Source organism: Guillardia theta (genome assembly GCF_000315625.1).
Source record: "Guillardia theta CCMP2712 unplaced genomic scaffold GUITHscaffold_1, whole genome shotgun sequence".
Lineage (NCBI taxonomy): Eukaryota > Cryptophyceae > Pyrenomonadales > Geminigeraceae > Guillardia > Guillardia theta.
In genome coordinates, this window is record NW_005434673.1 from 778,996 (window position 1) to 803,105 (window position 24,110).

The 24,110-nt window shown below is 54.5% G+C and overlaps 10 protein-coding genes across 10 annotated transcripts in view; 6 read left to right on the forward strand and 4 right to left on the reverse strand.

The window, feature by feature from the left end:
• The window catches only part of GUITHDRAFT_83766 (hypothetical protein), a gene marked incomplete at its 5' end in the record, with an annotated part of 3,001 nt that extends 2,511 nt beyond the window's left edge, over nucleotides 1–490 (forward strand). Inside the window, one exon of the mRNA XM_005842286.1 lies at nucleotides 264–490. Within this exon, the coding sequence (XP_005842343.1) occupies nucleotides 264–297 (34 nt within the window). The 3' untranslated portion in view covers nucleotides 298–490. The remainder of the gene's footprint in view (nucleotides 1–263) is intronic.
• Nucleotides 489–2,849, reverse strand: GUITHDRAFT_99147 (hypothetical protein; the record flags this gene model as incomplete). The annotated part of the gene is made up of 8 exons (XM_005842287.1): nucleotides 489–527; nucleotides 610–650; nucleotides 692–759; nucleotides 1,055–1,147; nucleotides 1,289–1,410; nucleotides 1,604–2,525; nucleotides 2,575–2,617; nucleotides 2,834–2,849. The coding sequence occupies 8 exons, from the start codon at nucleotides 2,847–2,849 to the stop codon at nucleotides 489–491; spliced, it is 1,344 nt and encodes a 447-aa protein (XP_005842344.1).
• A 918-nt stretch (nucleotides 2,850–3,767) lies between these two features.
• Nucleotides 3,768–6,037, forward strand: GUITHDRAFT_160447 (hypothetical protein; the record flags this gene model as incomplete). The annotated part of the gene is made up of 19 exons (XM_005842288.1): nucleotides 3,768–3,795; nucleotides 3,850–3,950; nucleotides 4,004–4,066; nucleotides 4,112–4,264; nucleotides 4,312–4,393; nucleotides 4,441–4,490; nucleotides 4,545–4,627; nucleotides 4,674–4,728; nucleotides 4,785–4,886; nucleotides 4,935–4,976; nucleotides 5,031–5,097; nucleotides 5,150–5,197; nucleotides 5,251–5,303; nucleotides 5,354–5,390; nucleotides 5,481–5,550; nucleotides 5,594–5,630; nucleotides 5,680–5,766; nucleotides 5,829–5,918; nucleotides 5,973–6,037. Coding segments are annotated over exons 1-19 (1,287 nt in total), but the record flags the coding sequence as incomplete, so codon positions are not given.
• Nucleotides 6,038–6,654: 617 nt separating this feature from the next.
• GUITHDRAFT_131584 (hypothetical protein) lies at nucleotides 6,655–8,253 on the forward strand (the record flags this gene model as incomplete). Its single annotated transcript, XM_005842289.1, has 5 exons — nucleotides 6,655–6,663; nucleotides 7,157–7,483; nucleotides 7,533–7,799; nucleotides 7,892–7,981; nucleotides 8,152–8,253. The coding sequence occupies 5 exons, from the start codon at nucleotides 6,655–6,657 to the stop codon at nucleotides 8,251–8,253; spliced, it is 795 nt and encodes a 264-aa protein (XP_005842346.1).
• Nucleotides 8,254–8,435: 182 nt separating this feature from the next.
• GUITHDRAFT_99149 (hypothetical protein) lies at nucleotides 8,436–10,946 on the reverse strand (the record flags this gene model as incomplete). The annotated part of the gene is made up of 15 exons (XM_005842290.1): nucleotides 8,436–8,540; nucleotides 8,618–8,689; nucleotides 8,732–8,801; nucleotides 8,844–8,927; nucleotides 8,979–9,018; nucleotides 9,367–9,417; nucleotides 9,766–9,798; nucleotides 9,854–9,930; nucleotides 10,043–10,086; nucleotides 10,143–10,214; nucleotides 10,271–10,348; nucleotides 10,526–10,574; nucleotides 10,617–10,673; nucleotides 10,741–10,803; nucleotides 10,858–10,946. The coding sequence occupies 15 exons, from the start codon at nucleotides 10,944–10,946 to the stop codon at nucleotides 8,436–8,438; spliced, it is 984 nt and encodes a 327-aa protein (XP_005842347.1).
• A 604-nt stretch (nucleotides 10,947–11,550) lies between these two features.
• GUITHDRAFT_131585 (hypothetical protein) lies at nucleotides 11,551–12,966 on the forward strand (the record flags this gene model as incomplete). The annotated part of the gene is made up of 3 exons (XM_005842291.1): nucleotides 11,551–12,597; nucleotides 12,649–12,899; nucleotides 12,933–12,966. The coding sequence occupies 3 exons, from the start codon at nucleotides 11,551–11,553 to the stop codon at nucleotides 12,964–12,966; spliced, it is 1,332 nt and encodes a 443-aa protein (XP_005842348.1).
• Nucleotides 12,967–13,058: 92 nt separating this feature from the next.
• On the reverse strand, nucleotides 13,059–13,558 carry GUITHDRAFT_160448 (hypothetical protein). Its single transcript, XM_005842292.1, has one exon. It carries the CDS (start codon nucleotides 13,528–13,530, stop codon nucleotides 13,063–13,065), a length of 468 nt encoding a protein of 155 aa, XP_005842349.1. The 5' UTR covers nucleotides 13,531–13,558; the 3' UTR covers nucleotides 13,059–13,062.
• Nucleotides 13,559–15,314: 1,756 nt separating this feature from the next.
• GUITHDRAFT_99152 (hypothetical protein) lies at nucleotides 15,315–17,757 on the forward strand (the record flags this gene model as incomplete). The annotated part of the gene is made up of 18 exons (XM_005842293.1): nucleotides 15,315–15,321; nucleotides 15,374–15,403; nucleotides 15,462–15,508; nucleotides 15,658–15,688; nucleotides 15,750–15,822; nucleotides 15,868–15,922; nucleotides 15,970–16,114; nucleotides 16,159–16,246; nucleotides 16,304–16,341; nucleotides 16,394–16,445; nucleotides 16,490–16,526; nucleotides 16,573–16,650; nucleotides 17,158–17,205; nucleotides 17,248–17,301; nucleotides 17,351–17,451; nucleotides 17,500–17,572; nucleotides 17,628–17,657; nucleotides 17,707–17,757. 18 exons carry the CDS (start codon nucleotides 15,315–15,317, stop codon nucleotides 17,755–17,757), a joined length of 1,038 nt encoding a protein of 345 aa, XP_005842350.1.
• A 50-nt stretch (nucleotides 17,758–17,807) lies between these two features.
• GUITHDRAFT_62719 (hypothetical protein) lies at nucleotides 17,808–18,182 on the reverse strand (the record flags this gene model as incomplete). The annotated part of the gene is made up of 1 exon (XM_005842294.1): nucleotides 17,808–18,182. One exon carries the CDS (start codon nucleotides 18,180–18,182, stop codon nucleotides 17,808–17,810), a length of 375 nt encoding a protein of 124 aa, XP_005842351.1.
• A 508-nt stretch (nucleotides 18,183–18,690) lies between these two features.
• GUITHDRAFT_99154 (hypothetical protein) lies at nucleotides 18,691–23,417 on the forward strand (the record flags this gene model as incomplete). The annotated part of the gene is made up of 2 exons (XM_005842295.1): nucleotides 18,691–19,632; nucleotides 19,680–23,417. The coding sequence occupies 2 exons, from the start codon at nucleotides 18,691–18,693 to the stop codon at nucleotides 23,415–23,417; spliced, it is 4,680 nt and encodes a 1,559-aa protein (XP_005842352.1).
• Between the last annotated feature and the right edge of the window lie 693 nt (nucleotides 23,418–24,110).

Here is a 24,110-nt window from a genome sequence, read left to right on the forward strand (position 1 = left end):
GATGATGATGATGATGATGATGATGGATATGATGATGATGATGATGATGATGATGATGATAATTATGATGATGATGATGATGATGATGATGATGATGATGATGATGAAGTAGGAGGATCACCGTGTTGTTGTTGATGATGATGATCACCGTGTTGATGATGATGGGAGGATGGGGGCGGATGTTGCGGACGAGGGGAGGGTGGAATTGATATACTGTGTTGTTGATCATGGAAGCAAGGATAACGATGACGCTTACTTCGATCAGGACGAAGACATCGATTGTTTCACCATCATTGATAGTCTGGAGCATCAAAATGTGGTGTGACATCTATTTTCATTCCTCTTATGCTGTTCTCTCTGCCTGAACTTGCCTGATATTCCCCTTCCACTTCTCCCCTCCCCTCCCCTCTTTCTTCACCTGCAGTAGACTTATGCAATCGTGCATTCTATTTATGCGATCGGATTAATTTCACTAAAGAACATCATCATCAATCAGCTTTCCCTTGATATTGTTTAAACCCTGGCTCCTGCCAGCACATTCACCGAGTTATGTGAAGATTCTCCTCCTCTCCCTCCTCTCCCTCCCTCTCGTCCTCTCATCGATCTTACCGTATGCCGCCTTCTCTTCTGGAAGTATTGTCCGGATCCATCTGACACCCGTCAGCTCTTCTCTCCTCCCCATGCTCCTCACCTTGACCGCTGGCCTTGTGCGACTCCTCTTGCCGCGTGCTCATCTCCTCCGACAGACAAGCGAAGGCGCTGAGAGGAAGAAGAGGACTCAGTCAGGGGAGAGGAGAGAAGACAAGGGGAGAAGAAGCAGTCGAAAAAGAGGAGCAGAGGAGAAGGGAAGCAACCAATATCGACAGGAGCAGAGAATGAGAGAAGAGAATGAGGGAGGAGAGGAGAGGAGAGGAGAGTAGGGGAGAGTATGAGAGAGTAGGGGACAGGACATGCGAATCATGATGCAAAGAAAAGTTTCAACCGATGGAACGAGAGAGGGAATTTCACATGAATGCAGAGATCATCCCAGTCAATTCTGCTCAAGTCTCTTCACCTGATAATTTTGCTTTCTTCCTTGGATGACTTCAAGTCGATCTTCTTGACGACACATTCCTTCCCTCCCTCCACTCGAAATGCCTCCAGCTTGCTGCAAACCAACATGAGAAAGTGAAAGTGAAAGTGAAAGTGAAAGTGAAAGTGAAAGTGAAAGTGAAAGTGAGAAAGAGAGGAGGGGAGGAGCTGAAGGTGCAGGAGGAGGAAGAAGTCGAGAGAAGGAGGAGCAACTCACGGTCTATCATCAAGAACAGCTACGAGCATGAAGCATTCCGCCTTCCCCTCATGCTCAACGTCATCTATCTCGATTCCCACGGGCATCTGGTCGACTTCTACTCTGTTCAGCTCCTTGAGCTCCTGCAAGCGTGTGAGGAAGCGGGGGCGGGAGAGTACAAGGACGAGGACGAGGACGAGGACGAGGACGAGGAGGGGAAAGAACAGAAGGGGTAGGAAGAAGAGCAAGAGGGGGAGGGGGAGATGGAGGGGAGGGGAGGAGAGGAGAGGAGAGGAAAGGAGAAGGGACGGGACGGGACGGGACGGGAGAGAGAACCTTTCCGCTGACTTGGAGGAGGAGCACTTCCCTTTGATTCTCTATGATACAAGCAGCAAGCGAGAGTCGAGGGCAGTACGCCAGGGCCACCACCGCAGGACTGTTCGTCCTCCTCCTCATTCTCCCCGAAACAGCAGCCGTAGCCTGCGCTGTTCCAGCAGCGAACCGATCCCACGTCTTGGGCTCCTCTGCTAGAGGCTGAGAGTCTGCTTGCTGCCCATCCTCCCCCTCCTCCTCCTCCCCCGCAGGGTCAATCATGTAAGTGTCGAGCAGACTGCCGTCCTTCACAGACCACAGGCGCACGGAGCCATCGGCTCCTCCTGAGAGGAGCAGCTCCTCTTCTGCTAGCGTGAAGGTCTCGATGCAGGTGACGAGCTCCGTATGCCCGAGGCAGAAGGCCTCGATCTCGAACGCGTGGGGGAAGTTGCTGATCCTGACCTTCTCGTCCCTGTCCGAGGTGAGGAGGCGGGAGCCGGAGGGAGAGATGCGCATGTCGGTCAGGGAGGAGATGTGCCCCAGCAGGTGCTCAGCCTTGCTGTCAAGGTCGTCGATCGGCTTCTGGAAGACTTCTCCCGCTATCTCAGCAAACACGACTCGTCTCCTCTCCTCGTCCAGGACAACCGACACGACCTTCTTGTCCGTCACTGTCTTGCTCGCTACCTTCATCTCCGGAAGCTGCCACACGACCAGCCGCTTGTCGTTCCCCCCCGACACCATCACCTCCTTGTCCTTCCCCACCGTCACGCTCGTCACCCTCTCCGTGTGGCTCTGCTCGAGCTCCATGAGCGATCCGGTCGAGCAGTCGGCAACCAGCATCGTCTTCAACCCTCCGTAGATCAGCAGCGTCTTGTCCTTACAGTGAGCAAACTTGATCAACCTCTTGATGGCCAGAGCGGAGACGCCATGGCAGTTGTCTTGCCAGCTGCACGCAAGGGATCTCAGCGCTACCCCACATCCGAGGTTCTCCTCACCTTGACTGCTCATCCTTGCTTCCTTCTTTGCTCTTGGCAGCATCTGAATCATGAGCATCAAGAGAAGTTCAGATGGCAGTGGGTGGAAGGAAAAGTAGTAAGTGACGATGAAAGGTGAAAGGCTGACAGGTAAGGGAACACACAGCATAGCAGAGAAGTCTCTGACTGCTGGACAAGACAACATGGAGCTCACAGAGGAGAGGCAGCAGGAGCAGGAGCAGGAGCAGGAGCAGGAGCAGGAGCAGGAGCAGCATCATACCCTGTGAATCCGACATGTCCGGCACGAGGCTTATCATACAAGACGGGCCAACCCCTACCTGTCGTGGTTTTACAAGAAAAACAAAAAGAGCCTCCCCGATGGCAATGTGGCGATGGTTTGTTACTTGATGCCGGGAGGGCGCCATGGCGTGACGAGAGCGAGATGTGAGAGACGAGGACAAGATGTCCATGACATGACAGGACGATGACGATGGGTCTCGGACATGATCGCTCTTCTGCTCGAAGGTATCCACTCCGTGCGGAATGTTTTCTGCTAGCAGCCCACCTCTTGCAGGTAAAGGGTTACTTTGTACCTTGCGAACCACTGAGTTCCATCAGTTGGACATGGCAGCAGCCTTCGCCGAGATGTTCAGTCCCACCATACTGGCTGTGAACCATCCAGCGATACCTCACCAAGTCTGCGATGGCTGCCCGAGAATCCGTGTAGCAAGCGTTGGAACCCAGCATTGCCTTCAAGACATCTTAGAGCCTGAGAGAGGAACTGTGATGTGTGAGGTTGAGGTCCGTCTCGACATCTCGCGCGACATGTCGGCATACCCGAATGTGTCCATACTCGGATCAGCCGACGGGCGCGGAGTGGAGATGGCAAATTGCAAGGAGCATTCCTGCAGGTTTTGCAGCAGGAGGTCTAACTTGCCACAGCTGGTGCTGTAGGCTGACTCCTGTGCAGACTGAGCTCTGGCAAGCAGCATCTCTTCAGGTTTCAGATGGTTGAGGCCTCCAGCATGAGGGCGATAACCTCCCCGGAGATCCTGTCCCTCGTCCTCCTACCTCACTGCCATGAGGACGGTCTGTGCGACGTTGGGATCACGGTCCTTCCTCCGCGGATATTCCACGGGAGCAGACAGAAGATCCCGCACTCTTGCGCGCTCCTGATGACTCCTGACCAGCTGAGCGAGGTCGAGCATCGCGCTGTGAGCTGTGAGGGGAGGGGGAGGATGGGTAGGAATTTTCTGGATGCCTCTTGGTCGGAACTGACTCATTGCTTCCTGACAGTCGATCGGTTCTCCAGGTTTGCATCGGAGTCGGAGTCGGAGTTCTGGATGCAGAGATTTCACCCTCCGACGTTTCTAGATGACACGGGATTCAATCAAAATGTACGCGTGCAAGTTAGCCTAGCGCTCATTGATTGAACTTTTCTCGCTTTCAGCAGCAGCAGGATAAGCATGTCTTTGTTGGAGGTCTCGGTTGGATAGATATCTCGTGGCCTCAGGTAAGCTACAGTGTTATGCTCCCTCACTCATGCTCGTGTGTGTAGAATGCTTCTGGCACCCTCAACAAGCCGTTCTTCTACAAAGTCGTCCCAATCAGCTATGCAGCCTATCCCGGTATGTTGACATACATGACCTCCGAGACTGCTTCTTACTGTGCCGATGGATCAGAGTACATCCGCGATGATCCTTTGCCCAAGGTCAACCAGCCTGTTGAGTCAGCTTCTCACTGACCGACCTGACTTAGATCTATGACTTCGCGCCCTACAAGCCTGGATCCAACACCATGTACCGCTCCCACAGGATGTACAACGCTCTAGACGAGGCAGGCAAGTCATCTGACCGTCGGGGGGCCTGCAGTGAGAAACTGGGACAGACTACTTCGATGATTACAGCAGAAGTTACTTCGCCATCACCAGGAGAAAGGCGATATCCTCGTCGTTATTGCGATCGTTGCAGCTATTTATGGTAGCACTACAGGCCGGCTGGGATTGCATGAGGCATTACGAGATTCTGGCTGCGGGAGCCATCCCTTATTTTTTCAACTTGACGTCTCTTCCTCGGCAAGCAGTGACGATCCTTTGCCGGACATGACGTGTCCTGGAGCAGGCAGACGATGATGACCTTCCCACGAGGGCTCGTGATTGAAGCCATGGGCATGAAGGTGCTGTAGGTTTCAATTCTGATCATTTTCGTGAGGCTGTAGTGTGCTCCTTGTAGGGCGTGACGGTGATCAAAGATGGAGACCATGTGGTGGAGACGAGAATAGATCATTCCGTCTTCAATCACTCTCATTACTTCATACTCCTCCACCAGCTGCAGGTAATGAACTCAAGACCACTAGCGAGCTCAACACCCCTGTCTTTGCAGGACTTCACAAAGAAGCATCTTTCCACTATCGCTCTCGCAAAGGTGGGGGAGGCAACGGGTCGATAACCTTCAAAACCTCTCCAACAGTCATTGCAGAGATTCTTGAAGATGATGAACGTGACTGACCTTGGAGCTGTAAAAGTCTTGTACATAGTCTATCCAGGTCTCCTTGGTCTTCCTGACTGTGCTGTACTCGGTAACTTGGGGATTTGAAGGTGCCTGGCCGCCTGATGGCACCTTTGACGAAGGAGGGAATCTACGTGGTTTGTCCGAGCGTTGAGGGACGTCACTGAATCGTCTGATCGTCGGGTGGCAGACATGCTATTTCATGGCCTCCGCAGTCTCCTTGGACCTTCTCTCGTTGACCCTGTGATCCTCCTATCCCTTGCGCCCTCTCCCGCTGACTCGTTTCCCTCAAGATCAGGTTGGACCACATGTACGATGACTGGTTCCCAGGTACTATCCTCCTTCCCTCCTCCCCTACCTCTCCCCCAGCTTCCTCGCTCTGTTCCTTGCTGTGGCTGCCAGGTTTATCTCTATCATCAGCCCAGGGGCAGATGCCGCTGCAGGACTGGGAGTTGACAGAGAAGGTCGTTCGTGACGGCCTGCATGCCTGGTAGCTCTGTCTCCGGCCCTTGTCTCGCTCACTGCGACGTCAGGGGTTACTTTCATGCCGGACACCTGCCAGCGTACGAGGTGCATGGGGGGATCGTGCGAGAGGTCAGAGGCTGATGAGCGAGGTCAGGAGATCGATCGCGGGGACATCGAGGAGCGCCTGCGCGCAAAGGAGTTCGATCTAGTCGTCGTCGGAAGCATCTGCCATGACATGGTGGTAGGGCTCCATTGTCCCCTCCCTTGTGCAACCACGCCGATTGAGCGCCTCCTTCCTGCCAGGCCCGAAGAGACCTGGAGGGGGTGAATGTGGACATTCCAGACGAGTTTCCTTACTGGGAAACCATCAAGGAAGTCTACCAGCCCAACCAGGTCGGCGAATCCCTTGCAGCCCGGCTAAAAGAGACTGACCGTTGGCTTGTCAAGGTCGCGTTAGTAGATGGAGATGACTGGGGTTCGGTCCCCTGCGCCCGGTGGACCTGCTTCTGCTCATGTTTGCGTCGGTACGGGCCCCATGGCGTCTATTTCTGGAGGGAGATGCACGATGAGATAATATGCGGATAAACCAGTAAAGCTCCGAGTTCTGTCTGTCATTCCAACTCAGTTTGCGCGAGCCGATCTGACCATCGGAGTCCGGGGGAGGGCCCGGCCGGGCCGGCGCTGAGAGTCTCACGCGGCGACCCGGCCGTCAGTGACTGTATGATTATTAGGTTATGAGCCGCATTTATTCGTTTTGACCGTTTCGGTGCCAAGTTAGTTATTATCAAAATGTAACGGTTTATAACGGGCAGTGTAGGGGTGGTCCTCCACGTGTGTCTGAGCGGACGCAACTTGCTGGGAACGAACCCCTTGAAATTCTATCATAATATATCACTTACTTTGTAACTAAATATTTATTACTGAAAAATTTGTACAAAAGTTTACCTATTTATTTTCAATGGGGTAACAGTACCAGGACAGGCCATACATAAAGGGACGCCACCCTACCCACTATTTCACCTTCATTTTACCCCTGTCCACTTACAGAAATAACCCACCTTGGAGCCGAGCCGCGAAATCGTGGTAAATGGAGGGTAGTGGTAGAGGGGGGCCAGGGCCTGCAAGCACCATGGGCAAGGTAGGAGGATGACCCCTGCAGCACCTCCTCGATTCCTCTCACTCGTCCTCCCCTTCTCATCATTCTGATCCATCAGTATCAGTATCAGTATCTTTCCTCTTCTCTTCCATTCTCATTCGTTTTCTTCTCATCTCTCTTATTTTTCAATTCATATCATAACACGTCCTCTCCCTCGCTCATCTCTTCTTCCCCTCTCTCCATCCATTCATCTCTGTTTTCATATTGCTTGATTGAATCAAAAAATATTCTCTCTCTGTCTCTGTGCCTGCTGTGTTTATGTTATTTCTTCATGGTGGTGTGTAGATCAATCGATGGGACAACATGACTTCTTCAGGATGTGTTCCTCAAAGCTTTGCCCCTCTGATTTCCCACTCTTTCCCAACAACTACATGTCTCATGTGCTACTTTTCTTTCTCTCCACGGTCAATATCGGCTCGAGCTATCCAGCATATCAACATCCTCCTCGTCTTTGTCTCTCTGACTTGATGTCCAGATCCACACACTCGTCCTGATTCGCCACGGTGAGAGCCAGTGGAACATCGAGAACCGTTTTACCGGATGGGTCGACGTCCCTCTCGCTCCCTCGGGAGTCGCGGAGTCCCACAGGGCGGCGCAGTCCATCAAGGAGGAGGGGCTCGAGTTCGACCTGGTCTACACCTCCACCCTGAAGCGTGCCATCAAGACCGCATGGAACATCCTCGAGGACCTCGACATTATGCACACCCCCGTGCACCATGACTGGCGCCTCAACGAGAGAATGTACGGTGCTCTGCAGGGGCTCGACAAGACCGAGACCGTGGAGAAGCACGGGATGGATCAGGTAGAGCAGCTCCATCCTCCTCCTCTATCGCCTGACATGGGGGACCCAGGTTCTCATCTGGCGCAGATCCTACGCTACTCCTCCTCCTCCCATGCCTGCTGATCACGAGTTCCATCCTCGCAAGGAGAAGAAGTACGACTTCCTGTCCGATGCAGAGCTGCCGGTCACGGAGTCTCTCGCTTGCGTCGTGAAGCGCTTCATGCCTTTGTGGAACGACACGCTGATGCCGATCATTAAGTCTGGCAAGAAGCTCCTGATCTCTGCCCACGGCAACACCCTCAGAGCCCTTGTCAAGCATCTCGACAACATCCCTGAGGTGAAACTTGCACATCACATCTCACTCTTCTCGTCGTCGTATCTTGCGTCGTTGTCTTCTTTGTCCTCTTGCCCTCTGACATGCTGTGCCAGGATGTGATCGCAAACTTGAACATTCCGACCTCTGTACCTCTCGTCTACCACCTCGAGGAGACTGATGATGGAGATCTCAAGCCCGTCAAGGTCTGCAGCTCCTGCTCCTGCTCCTGCTCCAGCTCCAGCTCCTGCTCCAGCTCCTGCTCCTGCTCCTGCTCCTGCTCCTGCTCCTGCTCCAGCTCCAGCTCCTGCACTCCATCTCTTCTTCCTCTCTTCCTTTCTTCCTTTCTACTTTTCCATGTCTCACGTGGGGACAGATCGAGGGAGCTTTCGCTCCTATGTCGGGCAAGTACCTCGGAGACCAGGAGGCGATCAAGGCCGCTATCGCTGGAGTTGCGAATCAGGCGGGCAAGAAGTAGAGGAGCGAACGATCGTCTCCTTGCCCACGTGGAAAGTTTTCTCTCAGAAAGTTTTCTGTGTTTCTCTTTTTTCTTCTTATTCAATCACGATCAATCAACTCGCGTCCCCCGACTTCCTTCCCGCACCTCCACCCTCTAAGAAAGTTTCTCCTGCTCCAACCGAACATGCCCGTTGGTGACGGTCAGGGCACAAGGTAGTTGCTGCCTGTTAGGAACCCGTTGCGGACTCTCTCCTCAACGATGGTCTCTGTGAATGTGCTCCTCCGTGTTCCGATGAACACAACCCCCTTGCCCATCACGTTAGTCTCCTCCTCCCCCATCCCCCCCCCTCCTCCTCGTCCTCTCCTTCCTTCTCCGTTCGTACCTTGGCGCAAACCAGCTGCTCCAAGATGGCATTCAAGATCGAGTCCTCCCGCTCCCCGGCGGTTTCCTGCTCCTGCTTTCTCTTACTGGCATGCTGCAGACTCTCATGTCTCACCTCCTCCTCTCCCGTCGCCACCAGCTCTGGCGCCTCCTCTTCGATCAGCCGCCTCGTCACGGAGCGCATCCTACTTGTCTGTCAGCTCCCATACAGCTGATGATCTCCTCACCCATCTCCGAAGTCCAGCAGCGGGAGCTTCTCTGCAACCAGCTCCCGCTGCTCCTCCGTGGCATCGGAAGCGAGGAACAAGCCGCTGAGCCGGAGGGTCAAGGAGAAGCTGAAGGAAGGAGGGGAAGGCGCGCACCGCACGAGACCTCTTCCCTCCTGTGCTTGGCTGTGGAATGCTGCGGGGGATGTCAGAGAAGGGGAGCGGCAGGAGCAACATTCACAGATATTCTCCTCCTCCATCACAAGAGTGACGGCAGTGACGAGAGCCTACGACTAGGGTGACGACAAGAATGTGGAGATTACAACAGAGGCAGGACGAACAACAGGAGTAGGTGCAGGAGCAGGAGCAGGAGCAGGAGCAGGAGCAGGAGCAGGAGCAGGAGCAGGAGCAGGAGCAGGAGCAGGAGCAGGAGCAGGAGCAGGAGCAGGAACAGGAGGAAAACCTCGGGTGAGAGTGGGAAAGACCAATCGCCTGTCCTCCAGTGCGCGCAAATGAAATCCTTGCTTTCGTCGTTGTCGATCACATGCTGCTGTGCTGGAGGTGTTCCCCTCATCCTCCTGCGCAGGCGCTCTGCCTGGAGGAAATCGTCAGGAAGGCGATCATCGGGCCCCGGGGAGCGACACCGTCAGTTCCAGCTTGTTTGAGTAGCGAACGTGAGCAAGGAGAAGAAGAAAGTCCTCCGGGATGAAGGAAGTCGGAAGCTTGTTCCAAGTTACAAGTCGAGAGCAGACGAAAGATGACGACGCGAGGAGATGAGAACGAAAGAGGAAGGAGGGAGGAGGGAAGGGAAGGAGAGGAGGAGAGAGGGATCGGTGCACAAGTGGAGGAGGGAAGGAGAGGAGGAGAGAGGAGGAGGAGAGGAGAGAAGGGGAGGAGAGGAGAAGGACATGGGGGGAGGGGGAAGGGCAGGCTCAGGTTTTACCTTTGAGGCGTTTGTGAGCGTTTCTCTTGAGACCTGACAGTCGTCTGTACAAGTTTTCTGACATTCTCTCCTGCATGAGGAGTCGCACCAGCCATTTTGCCTGCGAGGCGATGAGAGGACGACCACGGGAGGGTCTGAAATTTCACTTGACGATTGGGTTGAACTCTGCGGAGTGGCAACTGGGAGAGAACGCGGGAAGAAAAGTCAGAGATGAAGATGAAGTTGGAGATGAAGAAGAAAATGAAGATGATTGTGGAGATGGAGTTGGAGTTCTCACCGTGAGATGCAGGAGCTACACCTCGCCTGAAGTGCCCGAGAACGCTGCCATGAGGACAAGAAAGATTAGGACAAGAAAGTCGTCAAGGCTTTTCTGCTACCTCGTTCCCGTCAAAGATCGCCCTCACCCTCCCGACTTCCACCAGACGGAAGCTCGTGTCGATCCAAACGATCTTCCAGCAACAGTGAGGGCACGACCACGTTCGGCCCACAGCACAATCAGACTAACCTCTTCGCTGTTGTCTCCGAACCTCGACGTCAAGTCGGCAGGAGCGATCGGCTCCAGGTTCTTGAAATCTTCAGGGCCCTGCAGATTTGTAATGCTCCCATCCCATCTGACCATCAGGCGTCACTCCCGCCTCTGCCTTCCCCCCCATCCCCCTCACTCCGCGTCTTGTAGCCATGGGGGAGGGCGTTGGAAGCAAACACCTTTGCAATACTTGTGTCGATTAGGGAGAGATGAACCTCACTTTCCCGTCATCACCGTCCGAGCAGAAGGACGAGCTTCCATCCTCGAGAAGAACTTCTCGTAACTGCATCAAGTCATCGTCTCCAAGGACCCCCGCCAACCTTACGAGGTGATCGCAGCATAATCATTCATCACTGAGATGTTAAAGTAGAAGCCGAGGGGTCTGACACACGACATGCAAGGCCCGAAAGATGTCTGACAGCAAGATGTCACCCTCAACTCGACCTTACGTTCTCATGACAGGAAAAGGGTCATCGAAATGCTCTCCGAGGACTAGCGATCGGTTGAGGAGTCTGCGACAACACAGTGAGGAAGGGGTTGCGCCCGAAGATCACAACGATGAAGACCTTGCAGCTTCTAGAGCATACATGAGAGATTGTCGGCGATTAGACAAACCTAGCAGTTCAAATCGAACGTGGTCGGTGCATTCCAACATAAAAACCTCCAAAGTTAATGTCGACCACCAGGACCTTCCGAGGTTCATCTCCTCCGACACGACCGCTCTCCTGTTCTTGCTGATGTCTGTGTTTGCGATTCAACTTTCTCCTCCAGTCCGACAAGGCCTTGTGCCTCTCCTCCTCATCGGACGCTCCGATCGCTCCCCCTTCCGCCCGGGATCCTTCCTCCCTGGATGGAGACAAGGAGGCAAGGGTAGGAACTGAGGACGGCACTTCTGAAGCCGAGCATGTGCTGAGCAGTGTGTCGGAGTCCGTGCATGAGCTCAGGGTCGCTACGAGAAGGAGGAGGAGGAGGACTGCATGCGCTTCCTTCATACCGCCCCTGCCATGGCCAGACCGCCCGACAGCTCGTGAGTAAGGGGGGTAGAGGGTGGAGAGTTTGTATCTTGACTATAAAAGTACCGGGTACTTGCAAAGCATTTGGATTTAATTGACAGAGGTGGGTGAAATTTGAAGGGGTACTTGGACAGGACAAAATCAGCCGAATGGCAGGGAGGGAGGACAGAGGGAGGGAGGGAGCTACCCTAGCGCGCAGATCGAAGAGGAAGAGACCGACGGCAAGTGTCTGACAAGACAAGCAAGATGGACACTGGTATGAAGGATGGGACTGAAAACCGTGCGAAAGCCATGCTTGACCTCATCCATGGACTTGCTAGCCCTCTGTTTTCTCCCACGCCTTCTAAGGAGAAGTCGGGTGCAGGCTCAACGCCTGTTCTTTCTTGTCAACTGCCTCTTTCTAGAGATTCGGAGACTACCCCACCGTCTCCTGCTTTCTCCTACAAGCTCTCGAGGAATCACATTAACTCTCTGCTTGCCCGAGACATGGTGCACGCTTCCCCACGATCAAGAACGCCCAGGAAATCGAGCTCTCCGCAAGAGGGATACGCGTATGGAGGCTTGCACAGCAGCACTCGTCGGGCTGAGAGACCAGTCCCTGCTCGCCTGTTCGTGGCGAAACAAGGGGCTCGAGCCAGCCCATTCGAACCCGCAAGAACCCGAAAGGATCTGATCCAAACTGCCTCTCGCCCTCCTGCAAGCTCGCCAGCAGCCTCGAGGAGGCCGCAGGGTTCTGCAGAGAAGCACGTGGTTATCTGTTCCTCTGGACGAGAGAGCCAGGCGCAGACTTCTCGCACGTGCAATGACGTGGTAGAGGGTAATGAAGACAATCTAATTGCGACGAGGCCAGAGGAGCTGTCCAGCCTTCGAAATGATCTGCAGACCTTGAAGTGCCAACTGGAACAGCAACGTTCAGCTTACGGAGATGTACTTATCCAGCTGGAGAAGGAAACTGCAAGACGAGTTTCTCTTGAGAGGAGCTTGCATGAAGAACTGTTGAACTCAAGCCAACTGGAATGGAAACTGCAGGCCGAGGCGTTGCTGAACAGCTCAATGCAAGAAAAGTCTCGTGGATACCATGATTGTAACATTATAGAGAAAGCGCACATCAGTGTGAGCGAACAAATCGATGATCTAGAGCGATGCATCGAGTGCTTGGAAGACCAAATGAATCATTTCAACTTGCAACTCCACAGACAAAACAAACAAAGATCCAATGATGATGAGGAAGATAGCATGAAGACCATGGATAGGAAATATGATTCGAGCAGTCGTGAAGTGCTCGTTCAACAGGTTAGTCCCTCCTCCGTATTCAGAGCTGATTGATGACAACTGACTGCACAGGGAAGCCAATCCTCTTGCCCTATGAAGAGCATCAATCTCTCCCTCACAGATATGCTTCTGGAGCACCAATTGATGAGACGTGAAGTCGACAGGATGGCACATGGCTCCCTGGACGAGTTCGAGGTGATGGTGAATCTCATGGAACGGATAACACTGGTTTATGGCATTCACCTTCGCCGATTCCAACGAGCCTCAAGCAACGTCGATGAAATTTCCAAAGACCTAGAAGCTGCGGAACACGAAAATGCAAGGTTGCGAAACATGTTGAATTATATGCTCTGTAGGTTAGAAACCAGAGATTCCTCTTTGAAAAAGTAGCGACGACAAGAATGGTCTACCTGGAATACTTTGAAGTACTGGATCAAAGAATCGATTTGTAGTCTTATTACAAACAAGAAGAGAAAGTTGTCGCTACTAACGGTACCAGATGTTATCCCAATGATCACGAATCTGTCTTCCCTGTGGAAACGACTCGTCCGGGTATTGCGGCCTGGTTGGACTGAGGAAAAATTGATTGACAGTCTGATAGTGGTTCTGTGCCTCGTCCTGGTTCCGTCCGAAGATGGAGCCTATGGATGACTCTGGCCATCTCGGAAACCTTGTTCGCTTTCCAGCCACGATGGGAGGAGCTCGCTTCCTTGATATAGAAGGCAGCCTCGACCTAGATTCATCGGATTCCTCCGCGTAACTCCCCTCACTGCGGATCGGCATGTTGCTGCTCCATCCGCTCTTCCCGTTTAATGAGATCACAGCTGGCTTTTCGCTAAATCTCTTGCTCCCTCGGATCCCAGGGCTCGCGTCTAAGAAGTCCTTGCGAGGTGATCGCAGACCTGGGGAGTGTAGAGCATGCATCACCTCAGCTATCCTTGGCTGAGCAAACATGTCATGCAAGCAAACCCTCACAAAGATCACAAAGATGACACTGAACGCAACAAAATCAAAACAGAAGATTGGAAGTTTTGACCCACCCCCATGACCCACCCCTCGAAGCCCACAGCGGCTACCCCCTTCATGGGGAGGGGTCCGAACGGAGGGTTTAAAGGGGGGTGGAGGGGTGGGGTAAAGTTCCAAAATGGAGGGTTGAAAGTTTGAAAGTTGATTTTGATTGGAAAATGATTGCAAAAGTATACGGTTACGACCGTTTCTGATACGTGTAACGGTACGAAACGGGGAGTTTTGATTGGAAAATGATTATTGTTTCAAAAAGTTGATTGGAAAATGATTACTGCAAACTTTCGTTGATTGGAAAATGATTACTCCAAAAATTTGTTGATTGGAAATTGATGATTGCCCCCCTAGGCCCGGAAACCGTCGGATCAGGTTGAGCCGCCCGGAGACAACGGTTACTGAGTTAGTCAAGTACGGTCCGCCGGGCCCGGGCCCGGATGCCGTTATGAAGCGTGGAGAAATTATGTAACCGTCGATTTAAACCATGCAGGCGGAGGAGTTTGAGGAGGCGCGGGAAGCGATGCTGGCAGAGATAGCTGAGGTTCGTTGATGGATGGGAAGAGTTGTCTACCTTCAAGCTCCTTCTCCTCCTTCTCCTCCTTCTCCTCCACCACCACCATCCTACTGCTGTCCTACCTGTACTTCCTTGACTGGGGTTCCCTCTGATTGTCATACGTATTGGACATCTGGGTTGTTGTCTGTAAGACGATAATCGTGATGCAGGGTCTGGGAAATGTGGTGACAAACATGGGGTCGTTAAATAGAAATCTTGAGTCTATTGTTGAAGTGGGAGATGAGATTGGCAAGGTGTCTCAGGTTTGGTCGGATTTTCAGGGGAAGATGAATTCGAAGTAAAGCATTGGGGTAATTCCTCAAATTTACCTTTCCTTCTTCCAGACTGTTGAAAGAAAGTTCTTTAAAGTATGTGAATGAATCTCTTTTGTCTGTTTATTCTTTTTCGACGACATCAAGTCGAACTTTTCAGCTTCAGGCTGCTCATTGCTCGCAACAACATGGAGGGGCAGAAACGTTCTTGGCGGACCACTCAATCATGTCATCAGCACGCAATGCTCAGTATTCACTTCGACTGATATCTTCATCTGTGCAAGAGATGTCCAGTGTACGCGCTTCCTCATCTTGCTGAACTCATGTCCCACAACAGCAAGTCAAATGCACCGGTACCTACAACTCCCGCCTGCCGCCATGCCGACCACCACAGCTCAACGAGCTATGTAGGGGTGATAGGATCTTCTGCAAGTGACTTGCTGTATCCGAGTGTACGGCAGATATCCTACCCTCCTGCCCATCGCTCCGGCTTCTCTTCAAAAATCATTTCCCCTCCCCCTCTAATAAGCACGTCTCTCCCTACCCAATTCCCCTGCCCTCCTCCCTCCCTCCCTCCCCTCCCCGCTAGCCTCCGCCCCACTCGCTAGGTCCCCCCCGGTCGCTCGCAGGTTTCGGAGGGCATTGTCACCTGCCTCTAGCTTGCTTCCATCCCCTCCCGCTCCTGATGGCAGCACGTCGTCGGGCAGCGGCGCTGGCTGGGAGGAAGATGCAGGCAGTAAAAGATCGGGAGGCAGGAGCAGCAAAGCCTTGGTCTGACAGGAGACTCCTCATGTGCGAGCTGCATGGTGGCTTGGGGAACAGGTCTCGCTGTAGACTGTGTGCTGAGAGCTTGAGGGCATGACACTGGTGCCCAGGATTCAAGGGATCGTGTCATGTATTGTATGTTCTCAACCGCACGAACATTCTAGAGTGTGATGTGAAGTTGGTGCAGACTTTCGCCATCTTGACGAACAGAGCATTGGTGATGATCTTGTCACTTGAACTGCATGCAGGGCGACCTGAACTCTTGTAGCTTCTAGACTGGACCATCGAAACCAACGTGCTGAATGGGCTCATGCCCTGCCCGGTGCTGTGATGGGAGTCGATGACATGTGGAGACTAAATCATCTCCGAAAGATCCACCAAGTCCTTGAGGTCCACCACATCAGCAACATCTCGCTATCCCAGGAACTCCTGCTTGATCGCACGTTACGACGAGCTGACGTTTGGCAACAGGCTGACATGCTGGAGCTGCATAAGAAGAAGGGTAAGACCTGCGCTGGAGGGGATGGGAGGAAGGAACCGACCAGGACGTGAAGTTCTTCCAGTCAAGGTGTTCTCAAGCGCCTTGATGGAAAAATCAGGTCGACTGTCCAACTGGGGAGATCTTTTGCTCTGCAGGTCACACCATTGCTTCCTTTCATGGTCGCTGCTCGTGACAAGCAGGGTTGTCAGAAACCTGTCTTACTACTTGTCTGGTGTTCCTCTCGTAATCTTGCCGGTCTTTGCGATTGCTCGCATGCAGGAAGCATCTCAAACGTGTTGTAGGCATGGAGATGGATGCCCGAGCTCATCGCCAATCAACAGTACCTTTTCAAGTCCTTGCGCCTGAGCTCAGCTTTTTCCTCCAGCCTTTCCCCACCATTGACTTCCGTTTTCGATGAGCATGTCAGAGTCGACATGAGCCAGCCAGGTCGCCCTGCCGGCATGTCTCTTGCCAGGTTCATCGGCTTGCAGGGACTCCCTATCCTTTCTTCCAGATCGCAGCTCCATATTTCGTGCGTCCCGCCGGTCACATCCAAGAGTGGGCCAAACGGATCAGCAGGTGATTGCAGTACCAGCATAGCTGCCAGCTCGATGACTCCCCGATCGCCTGCGACAGCTCCTGGCCGAAGGACATGAAAGTAGTTGGGATACACGGTGAGCAACAGGGCAGGACTAACTAGTCGCGTGCCTGATGCTCAGAGCTCAGTTCGTGCTGGGATCGAGAGCGACAGCCAGCGAGAGGTGGAGCATTTCTTCAGGTGCGTCTCCCCTGCCGCTCGCTCCCGGATCTTTTGAATGACAGTCATCGGGCCAGCCCTGCTGAACTGCACCCCACATGGGTACTCCTTTCCTCGAGACTGAGCCGCTCCCACTGACTGCAAACAGATCCATTGTGCGTATTCCGCGATGAACCATGAGACCACGATGTTCAGACGCGATTCGGTGAAAGGATTGACGGAGAAGGTATGTTCCCTGCGACCTGTGCACGCAAATGAGTGCAAGACGTCATTGCTATGCAGTCATGACGTTCAGATGTGCGTCTGAACTCAAATTACGGTAGGTCATATTCTTCCTTGCGTCAGATTCAATGGAAACCAAGATCAATATGCTAAGACAGGCACATTTAAGATTGTTTTGTTTGTATCTAATAGGATTCTCCACAACTATGCTCCAGATCGCGAAGGAGGAAGGGAAGGTGCCGTTGGACTTTGGTTCAATCATGTGATTTGTGATCTCACCCTCAAGGTGGTCAAGGCTATCAACGAGAAAGTTATCTTTCCATGTTGAGATGAAGCTTGTGAAAGAGCGCGGTTCATGTTTCATGCAGTGCTGAGCCGACGAGAGAGAAACAGATTGTTTGATGAAAGCCTGCTCGAAATGAAACATCAACATCAGCTAGAGTCCATGGATGTCAATCCAGTTAGAAATCTTTGAGTCCTTGTGATCGTCAATGATGCCTCATGCGGCCAGGTGGTGTTGGAGTTCAGCTCAGGGACGGCCGTCAGCTTCCTCGCTAAGGTGCCGCATGAAAGAAGAGGACTTGCGTGACGCTGTTAGCAGGAGGTGGATAGGTATACATGTCAGTCAGTTCAGACTGCCATGCTGGACATGACTGTAAATTGCTTTCCTCTCAAGTCTGCTGGCCCTGAGCAGGGCCCTTCAGATCCTCTCCTTCTCGGACCTGTTGGTTGTTTCCCACTACTCGACCTTCACAGCATGGCCCGTGGCCTCCTCAAACGCCTCAGCTTTCTACGCGGTTTCCAGGTGAGGAAGCGAGCAGGCAGAGTTCGAAGGAGAGACTCTGGAGCTCAGGGACGGAGACTGTTTCCCGCTGGATTCGAAAGAACCGTTCTCCGAGTCAGGAGAGCTCTTTCGTGGCAACGCGGTAAGTCTGGTCTCAGAGCAGCAAGGCGGTCGGGGGCGATGACATGTACGTACAGGACTGTTACACAGACAAGTTTACCTACCAGGTGCTGCATGTGCCCCTCGTCTCCATGTCTCCTCACCCTTACCACTCAGAACTCCTGGTCAAGACCCCGACAAGTTCACTCTCGCTCAGCGACACCCTGACCTCCCTCCTTCTCTTATTCTTTATGTGAAGTATGTGCATGCTAGGATCCTCAAAAATATCCCAAGTTGGATTGATAGTAACTCTGACCATTCAGCTTCACGTCGCCGCTCTCCTCCAACTTCTTCAACTTCTCTCGATACCTCTTGAAAACGGAGGACTCTTTGTGAGAGAGGTAGTCGTCCTTGCTTCTGAAGCGCTCAATGATAACACCCGCAAGTTCGTCCCGATCTGATAATGCAAGCTCATAACTCAGAGTGTTTGCCTCGCTCTTCCTGCAGAACTCAGCCTCCTCGGCGTACAATACCTTGAAGTCCTCCTTCACTTTCTTGCTGGAAAATGTCACATGGACGATCAGGATGAAAGATGCAATTGTTGGCTTCTCCCTGTCTGCTCTTGTCTGTGTGGAGCTTCTCCTCGAGTACATGCTAAAGAGCAAGTATGCAGCGGCAACTGTCACCACTGCAAAAACCACGGCCTTGGGATGCTTCATCATCACCAACGAACACTCAACAACTCGTTGGCTCGCGTTGTCTCTCACTCACTCACTCACTCTCACTTGCCCTCACTGACTGTCTTGCTGCCTCTTGCTCCTCGCACCCCTCCTTCACTTGTTCGCTATCTCCTGCATTCTGCTCAGAATTCTGCTCGGCTCTTCCCTTCCGTTATGTTTCCGTTCTCATGGTGTAACTCCGTTATAAAAACAGTTACATCCCACGAGCAAAAAATGCAGACAAGGACGGAATGGTGGGAGGGCGGCGTCGGGGCTGCAGGTGTTCTTCGCCTCGATATGTCGGCTGAAGCCTCGCGCCTCTCCTCCTCCTCCTGCCTGCTGATGCCGGTCGTCTGCTTCCTCAAGTAGGTGTCTGCCTTCCCTGGGCTGGTTGAGATGGCCTAGACCTGCTCCCTTGGTTGCTGATAGTGACTTCGCTCAAATGCCGCCCAAGACTCTCTTGCCCACCGGCCTTCGATCCACAGCCAACGTCCTGCTGAGAACCATACGAACCAGGTCGAAGGATCAGCAGGAGCGGTTGGCAGCTCTCGATGAGTTGAGCGCCCTGCTGTTGAGCGGGAAGAACGACTCTGAGATCAGCGCTGCCGCTGTCACGTTGGGATGGGCGGAGGCACCGAGTTGGTCGAACAGCACAGACGAGGCATCGAGGTTCATTCATGATCACCTCGTCAGCACCCTCCTCCCTGTCTTGGGCGAAGCTCTCATGGACTCGGATGCTGAGATTTCGCAGCGGACCACGCTGGTCCTTGCAAGAATCGGAGCTTCCCTGGGGTCAGAAGCTCAAGACTTTTTCGCGTGGGCGTGTGCTGGCGTGAACAAACAGGCAACGCAGGATCCTGTCATGCTCTCTGTTCTGCTCGCCGTCATCTCTCAGACGATGCGCCTGGGTCAGCAGGACGCAGTGAAGCCGTTCGCCGTGGAGGTCGTGAAGGAGCTTGTCAACCTCCTGGAGACTGTCGAACACTACCAGATGGTGATCCCCATCGTCGTCAACCTGCAGCAGATCGCTCGTCTGTTCCCTCTCGTCGTCTCTGGCGTCTTCAAGGACATTATCGACCTCCTGGTCGGGTGGAGTCTTGATCCAATCGTGCCGGAGAGGGCGAGGCAGCAGATCACGACGACGTTTGCGAACTTCGAAGAGCACTGGAGTGAGCATCTTGACTTCGCTGAGGCCTTGCTTTCCAAGCTTGTCGATGACTTGGAGGCCCTGGACCAAGTCGTTCGCACAAAGTTGCCCGAGGTGCAGGGGGCGCAGAGGTGGACGAGCCAGGAGGCAGCGAGTGCTCTTTCAGAGATCTCGCGGCTCGCGGCTTGCTTCGTTGGGGTCCTGAGTTGCTCGGGGAAGAAGTTTGTCAAGAACCAGGTACGATTGGATCCTCTTACTGCCCAGGTTGCTGACATGCTGGGCAGGGTGAAAACTTTGTGCGGCGATTCCTCGCTTGCATCGAGGGCATGTCGAGCATGACGGGCAGGCTGTCGTCTTCTTTCCTGCTGGATGACCCAAACTTGTCCTGGCGGGTCGATTGCTACCTGGGAAACTCTCAGAGCATTGTGAGGCTGCTGATCAATCTGGTGCAATGTGAGTCGGCCATGGCGGACCCGATCTACAAGAACCTCGAGACCTTCATCGGGTACTGCGCAAACCACAACGAAGAAGCTGCCGTGACCGTCCTTCTCCATCTTGTCAACGCCCTGGGCCTCGAGCAGTACATGAGGGGTCTGAAGCTCAGCAGCAGCCGAGCTGCGCAGATACAGGGATCACCCCTGCTCGTTGGCACTGAGCTCTCATCGGCGGCCATGAGCAGGATCGCAGTCTTGCTTCTGAATCCTGCTTCGGTGACGGCACGGCTGCGGCTCAAGGCGAGCAGGCACCTTGCCGTGATCGTGAGGCAGCTGTACTTTGGCATCTGGCAGTGTTCCGAACCTTTCTCCTCCGACAAGTCTGAATGCTGGAATCAACGGTCCAGCTCATCAATCATTGGGATGTACCTGCAGGAGCTGGAAGATGCGTGCAGGCAGCTACGGGATGGGAACGAGAAGCTGGAGCGACAGATGGAGACAGTCTCGAAGAAAGAGGAAGATGCGCTTGTGGACAAGCTGCGAGAGTCGGAGATGGTCGTCGTCTTCCTGGGGGGTATCCTGCTGCAGTCCATGAAGGAGCTGCAGGGAGATCTGGACCTGGTGGTTCAAGAGCAGCTCGTCTCCTCTATCACCGTATGTGCCACGAGCTTGCAGGGTCTTTCCAGCGGCTTCCATGCAGCTTCCAGGGCCCAGTCGGTCTTCATCCACCTGCTGGACCACCTGCTGGGGAGGACAAGGGAGACGGAGATGGCGAGGTCTCTGATCCGGCATTCCGTTGAAGTCATCTGCATCCTGTATCGTCCTGACGCCTCTCAGTCGCTCAAGCTCTCTATCGTTCAGTCTCTCTACCTCATCTGCGTTGCTTCAGCCGATGGTCAGGCCCCCCGCGGTTCTCACCTAACTATTCGATTAACTCCTCACACTCTAGAGAGGATGTGTACCCTTGCGGGTAAGCTCGCCCGCGATCCCGACGCCATGGTGCGGCTCAGCTCTGCCAGGACTGTGTGCGCAGCGGCGCTCGCTGCGAGGGAGCGAGCGCCGCTGTGGTCGCTTGTGCTTGTGAGAGAGGCCATGTCTCGATTGTCGGACAAGGAGAGCAAGGTCGTGAGAGCGTTCTCCAGCTGCCTGGGGCACATTTCTCACCTTGTCCTCCTCTTTCCCGTCCGCCTGCTCAGTCAGCTCTCCAACCCTCTGATTGCCGTGCAGCCCTGGCAGCGGGCACTCGCTTGCAACCCAGCAGTTCCGATGAGGTCAGCCGACTTCCAGCGGTACATTTCCTTCGTGTCGCAGCGATCGCACTTGGATCTTTCTCCTCTCCTCCCGCGCATCTATGCCGTCAGCGAGGCTGTCTCTAAGGCCTTGGGTGTGGGCGAGGAAACGAAAGACAGGCAGCAAGCAGGTTCCGACGCCTTCAACGCCTTCTACGCCTTCTTCGGAGCAACAGGCGACGAGCTGCATCGTTGCGAACTCTGGGCGTTGATGGAGGCGAGCAGGCTGCTGGTAAGAAGCAAGCTTCGATCCTCCTTCGGCGGGCCCGTGCAGACATTCGAGGCGTTAGAGCACATGCTGCTGGAGGCCTGCACGCGAGCTGAGATGGAGGCGCGACGAGATGAAGTCGCTCCCGGGCAGCAGCCCAACTGGCATAAGGGGATCCGCATGCTGCTGCACCTGCTCGGCCACCTGGAGAGACAGATCTTCAACGCGTACGAGGGGAGCGTGAACCTGCCGCAGAGCAGCGCAGGGAGCGCAAAGTTCTTCCGGGGGAACCGCAAGGTGTGCGAGGACTGGTTCTCGCGACTGAGAAAGGCGATGAGCCGAGCGAGCAGCATCGCGTCTTCTCCTCACCACGTCCTCGAGCAGTCGCTGAAGCGCCTGCCGGAGGCGTCCAAGGCCTTTGCGAAGCTTTCGAGTCAGGCCAACCCTGCCAGCCGGGAGGAAGTGAAGAAGATGAGGAGCGAGATCGACGCGCTCACCATGACCGTCTGCTCAGCTCTGAGTAACGTGGGCGATGCTGACGGCCTTGAGGGGTTCGCTGCCTGGATCAAGTTCTCCTCGTTGAAGGGAGCCAACTTGTCGCGAGACACGTACGGCTGGGTCCATGCTCTGTCCCTGCAGACAAGAGGTCACTACGAAGAAGCGCAGGAGATGTACAGCGAGTGTCTCTCCTCCTCCTCCTCGAACCCTGAAACCATCTCGTTCATCTTCCGCAACGCCATGGCATGCTGCCTAGAAGTCGGGGATGTGAAGGCCTGGCGATCCTGGCAGGCACGTTTCCGCGAGATGTTCAACTCATGCTCAAGTCACACAGACGGTCTCTACCCTCAGCTCTCTGCCATACAAGGAAGCTTCGAGTCGCAGGCGACGGAAGCTCAGCTCGAGCTGGACGTTGGCAACGTGTCACAGGCGCGAACACGGCTCATGCTCGTCCCCGACGCAAACGGCCAGTGCAGCAGAAGCCTGCAGGACAGTGTGTACGCGTCCAAGCTCCTCCTCCTGCGCAGCATTGTGTGCGCTCGAAACCAGCAGGCGGCTGCCTCCCTCAAGCTCCTCGCGCAGGCCAACGACATCCTGGTGGAGCCCCTCAACATCCTCAGGATCGATGGAGGATGCGAGTTCTCTCAGGCAGAGGAGCCTCTCGTCCTGCTCTCCATCATTGCACACGTGCGAAGGATGGTAGAGAGCCCGAACTCTCCAGGCAGCCGGGACGCCTCCTCCTCCTCCTCCTCCTCCGCTGACGTGGTACTTCCTGACAAGTTCCTCGAGGTTTCCGATGCACACTTGTTCTCTTCTGCAGCCTTCAAGTGCGACCCGTCCTTACATTCTCTTCCTCTCTGGCATCGGCTGCTCAGCGTCCTTGAAGTGATGCAGCCGCAGCAGTCTCCCTCCTCCTTCACCCCCTCCCTCCGCCTCAAAGTCGCCAAGATTGCTCGCAAGCAGCGGAACCTCACTTACGCCGAGAATCTCCTCAGCCGGTGCGACAGTTCTCAGCTCAGTGATCTTCACAGGATGCAGACTCGCTATGAATACGCGAGCTTGTCGCTTGCTCGCCGCAACGCGTCGGAGGGGCTGGAGAGGTTGTGGTCCCTGTGGTTCGACTTGCAGAAGCTCCCGCTGCTCTCCGCGAGCTCAGGAGGAGGGGAAGACGCCCTCAGCTGTGTGGACCTGAGCGTGAAGACGCTGAGGAAAGTCGCGATGATGATTCTTGACAAGTCGTTTGACAGCGAGCAGCTGGACGTTAACCGCCTGTTCCGTCAGATCTTCGACTTCGGCATGAGCGACGAGATGCAGAGCTGGGCTAGCGAGCTGAGCTTCGGGTCTTGGGAGCAGAACTCTCCCCACAAGGACTTTCTCGGAGGCTACCTGCTCTTCAAGTGCACCGCCATGCACAGGAAGCACGCCAAGAGCTGGGCAGACTATGGCTCCTGGTGCTACCGCCAGGGGCGACACTACATAGAGGCCATCTCTAAGGGCTCGGGCGCCGATCGCCTTGTGGTGCGAGAGAGGATACAGGAGCAGATCTTGTCGATCCTGATGGCGGACGACGAGGGCGGGGGGAGGGCAGCATGAGCGAGTCGATCCTCCGAGAGATCTCCTCGAGCATCTGCGATGCCTGGCTCATGTCAGGAGGAGAGGAAGAGAAGCTCGAGCCGGACCCCAACGTCCACGGGCATGAGATTCGGATGCTCTGTGAGCAGCTCTGCCCCTGGGCGTCAGAGGAGTGCATATGGAAGCTTGAGGATGTTTGGAGGCAGTACAGGAGGAGGATCCTCTGCCTCTACCGCTCCTCTGTCTCCTCCTACTTCGAGTACCTGCGGCTGAGCGAGGACGACCTCTCGCCGTCCTCCTTCACGTCCGAGGTCGACATCGCCGAGGTCTCTTGGAAGGAGTCGTACGACATCACCGCTACCCTGCGGCTGCTCCGCCTGCTCGTCAAGTACGGCTCCGAGATGTGCGATATCTTCTTCGAAGGCGTCCAGCACACGCCCACCAGGCCATGGAGGAAGATCATCCCCCAGCTGTTCGCCCGGCTGGGGCACGCGGAGCCGTCGGTGAGGCAGAACGTGAGGCTGCTGATCACCAAGATAGGAAAGGAGCTCCCGCACGCCATCATCTATCCCACCGTCGTCGGGCACGTGGAGAACCCTTCGAGCAGGCAGCTCTCCTCTATCCTTGAGGCCCTTCGGGAGTCTCGACCAGAGCTCGTCAGGGGTGTGCAGGGCCTCATCGGGGAGCTGTCGCGCTGCTCGATTCTCAAGGAGG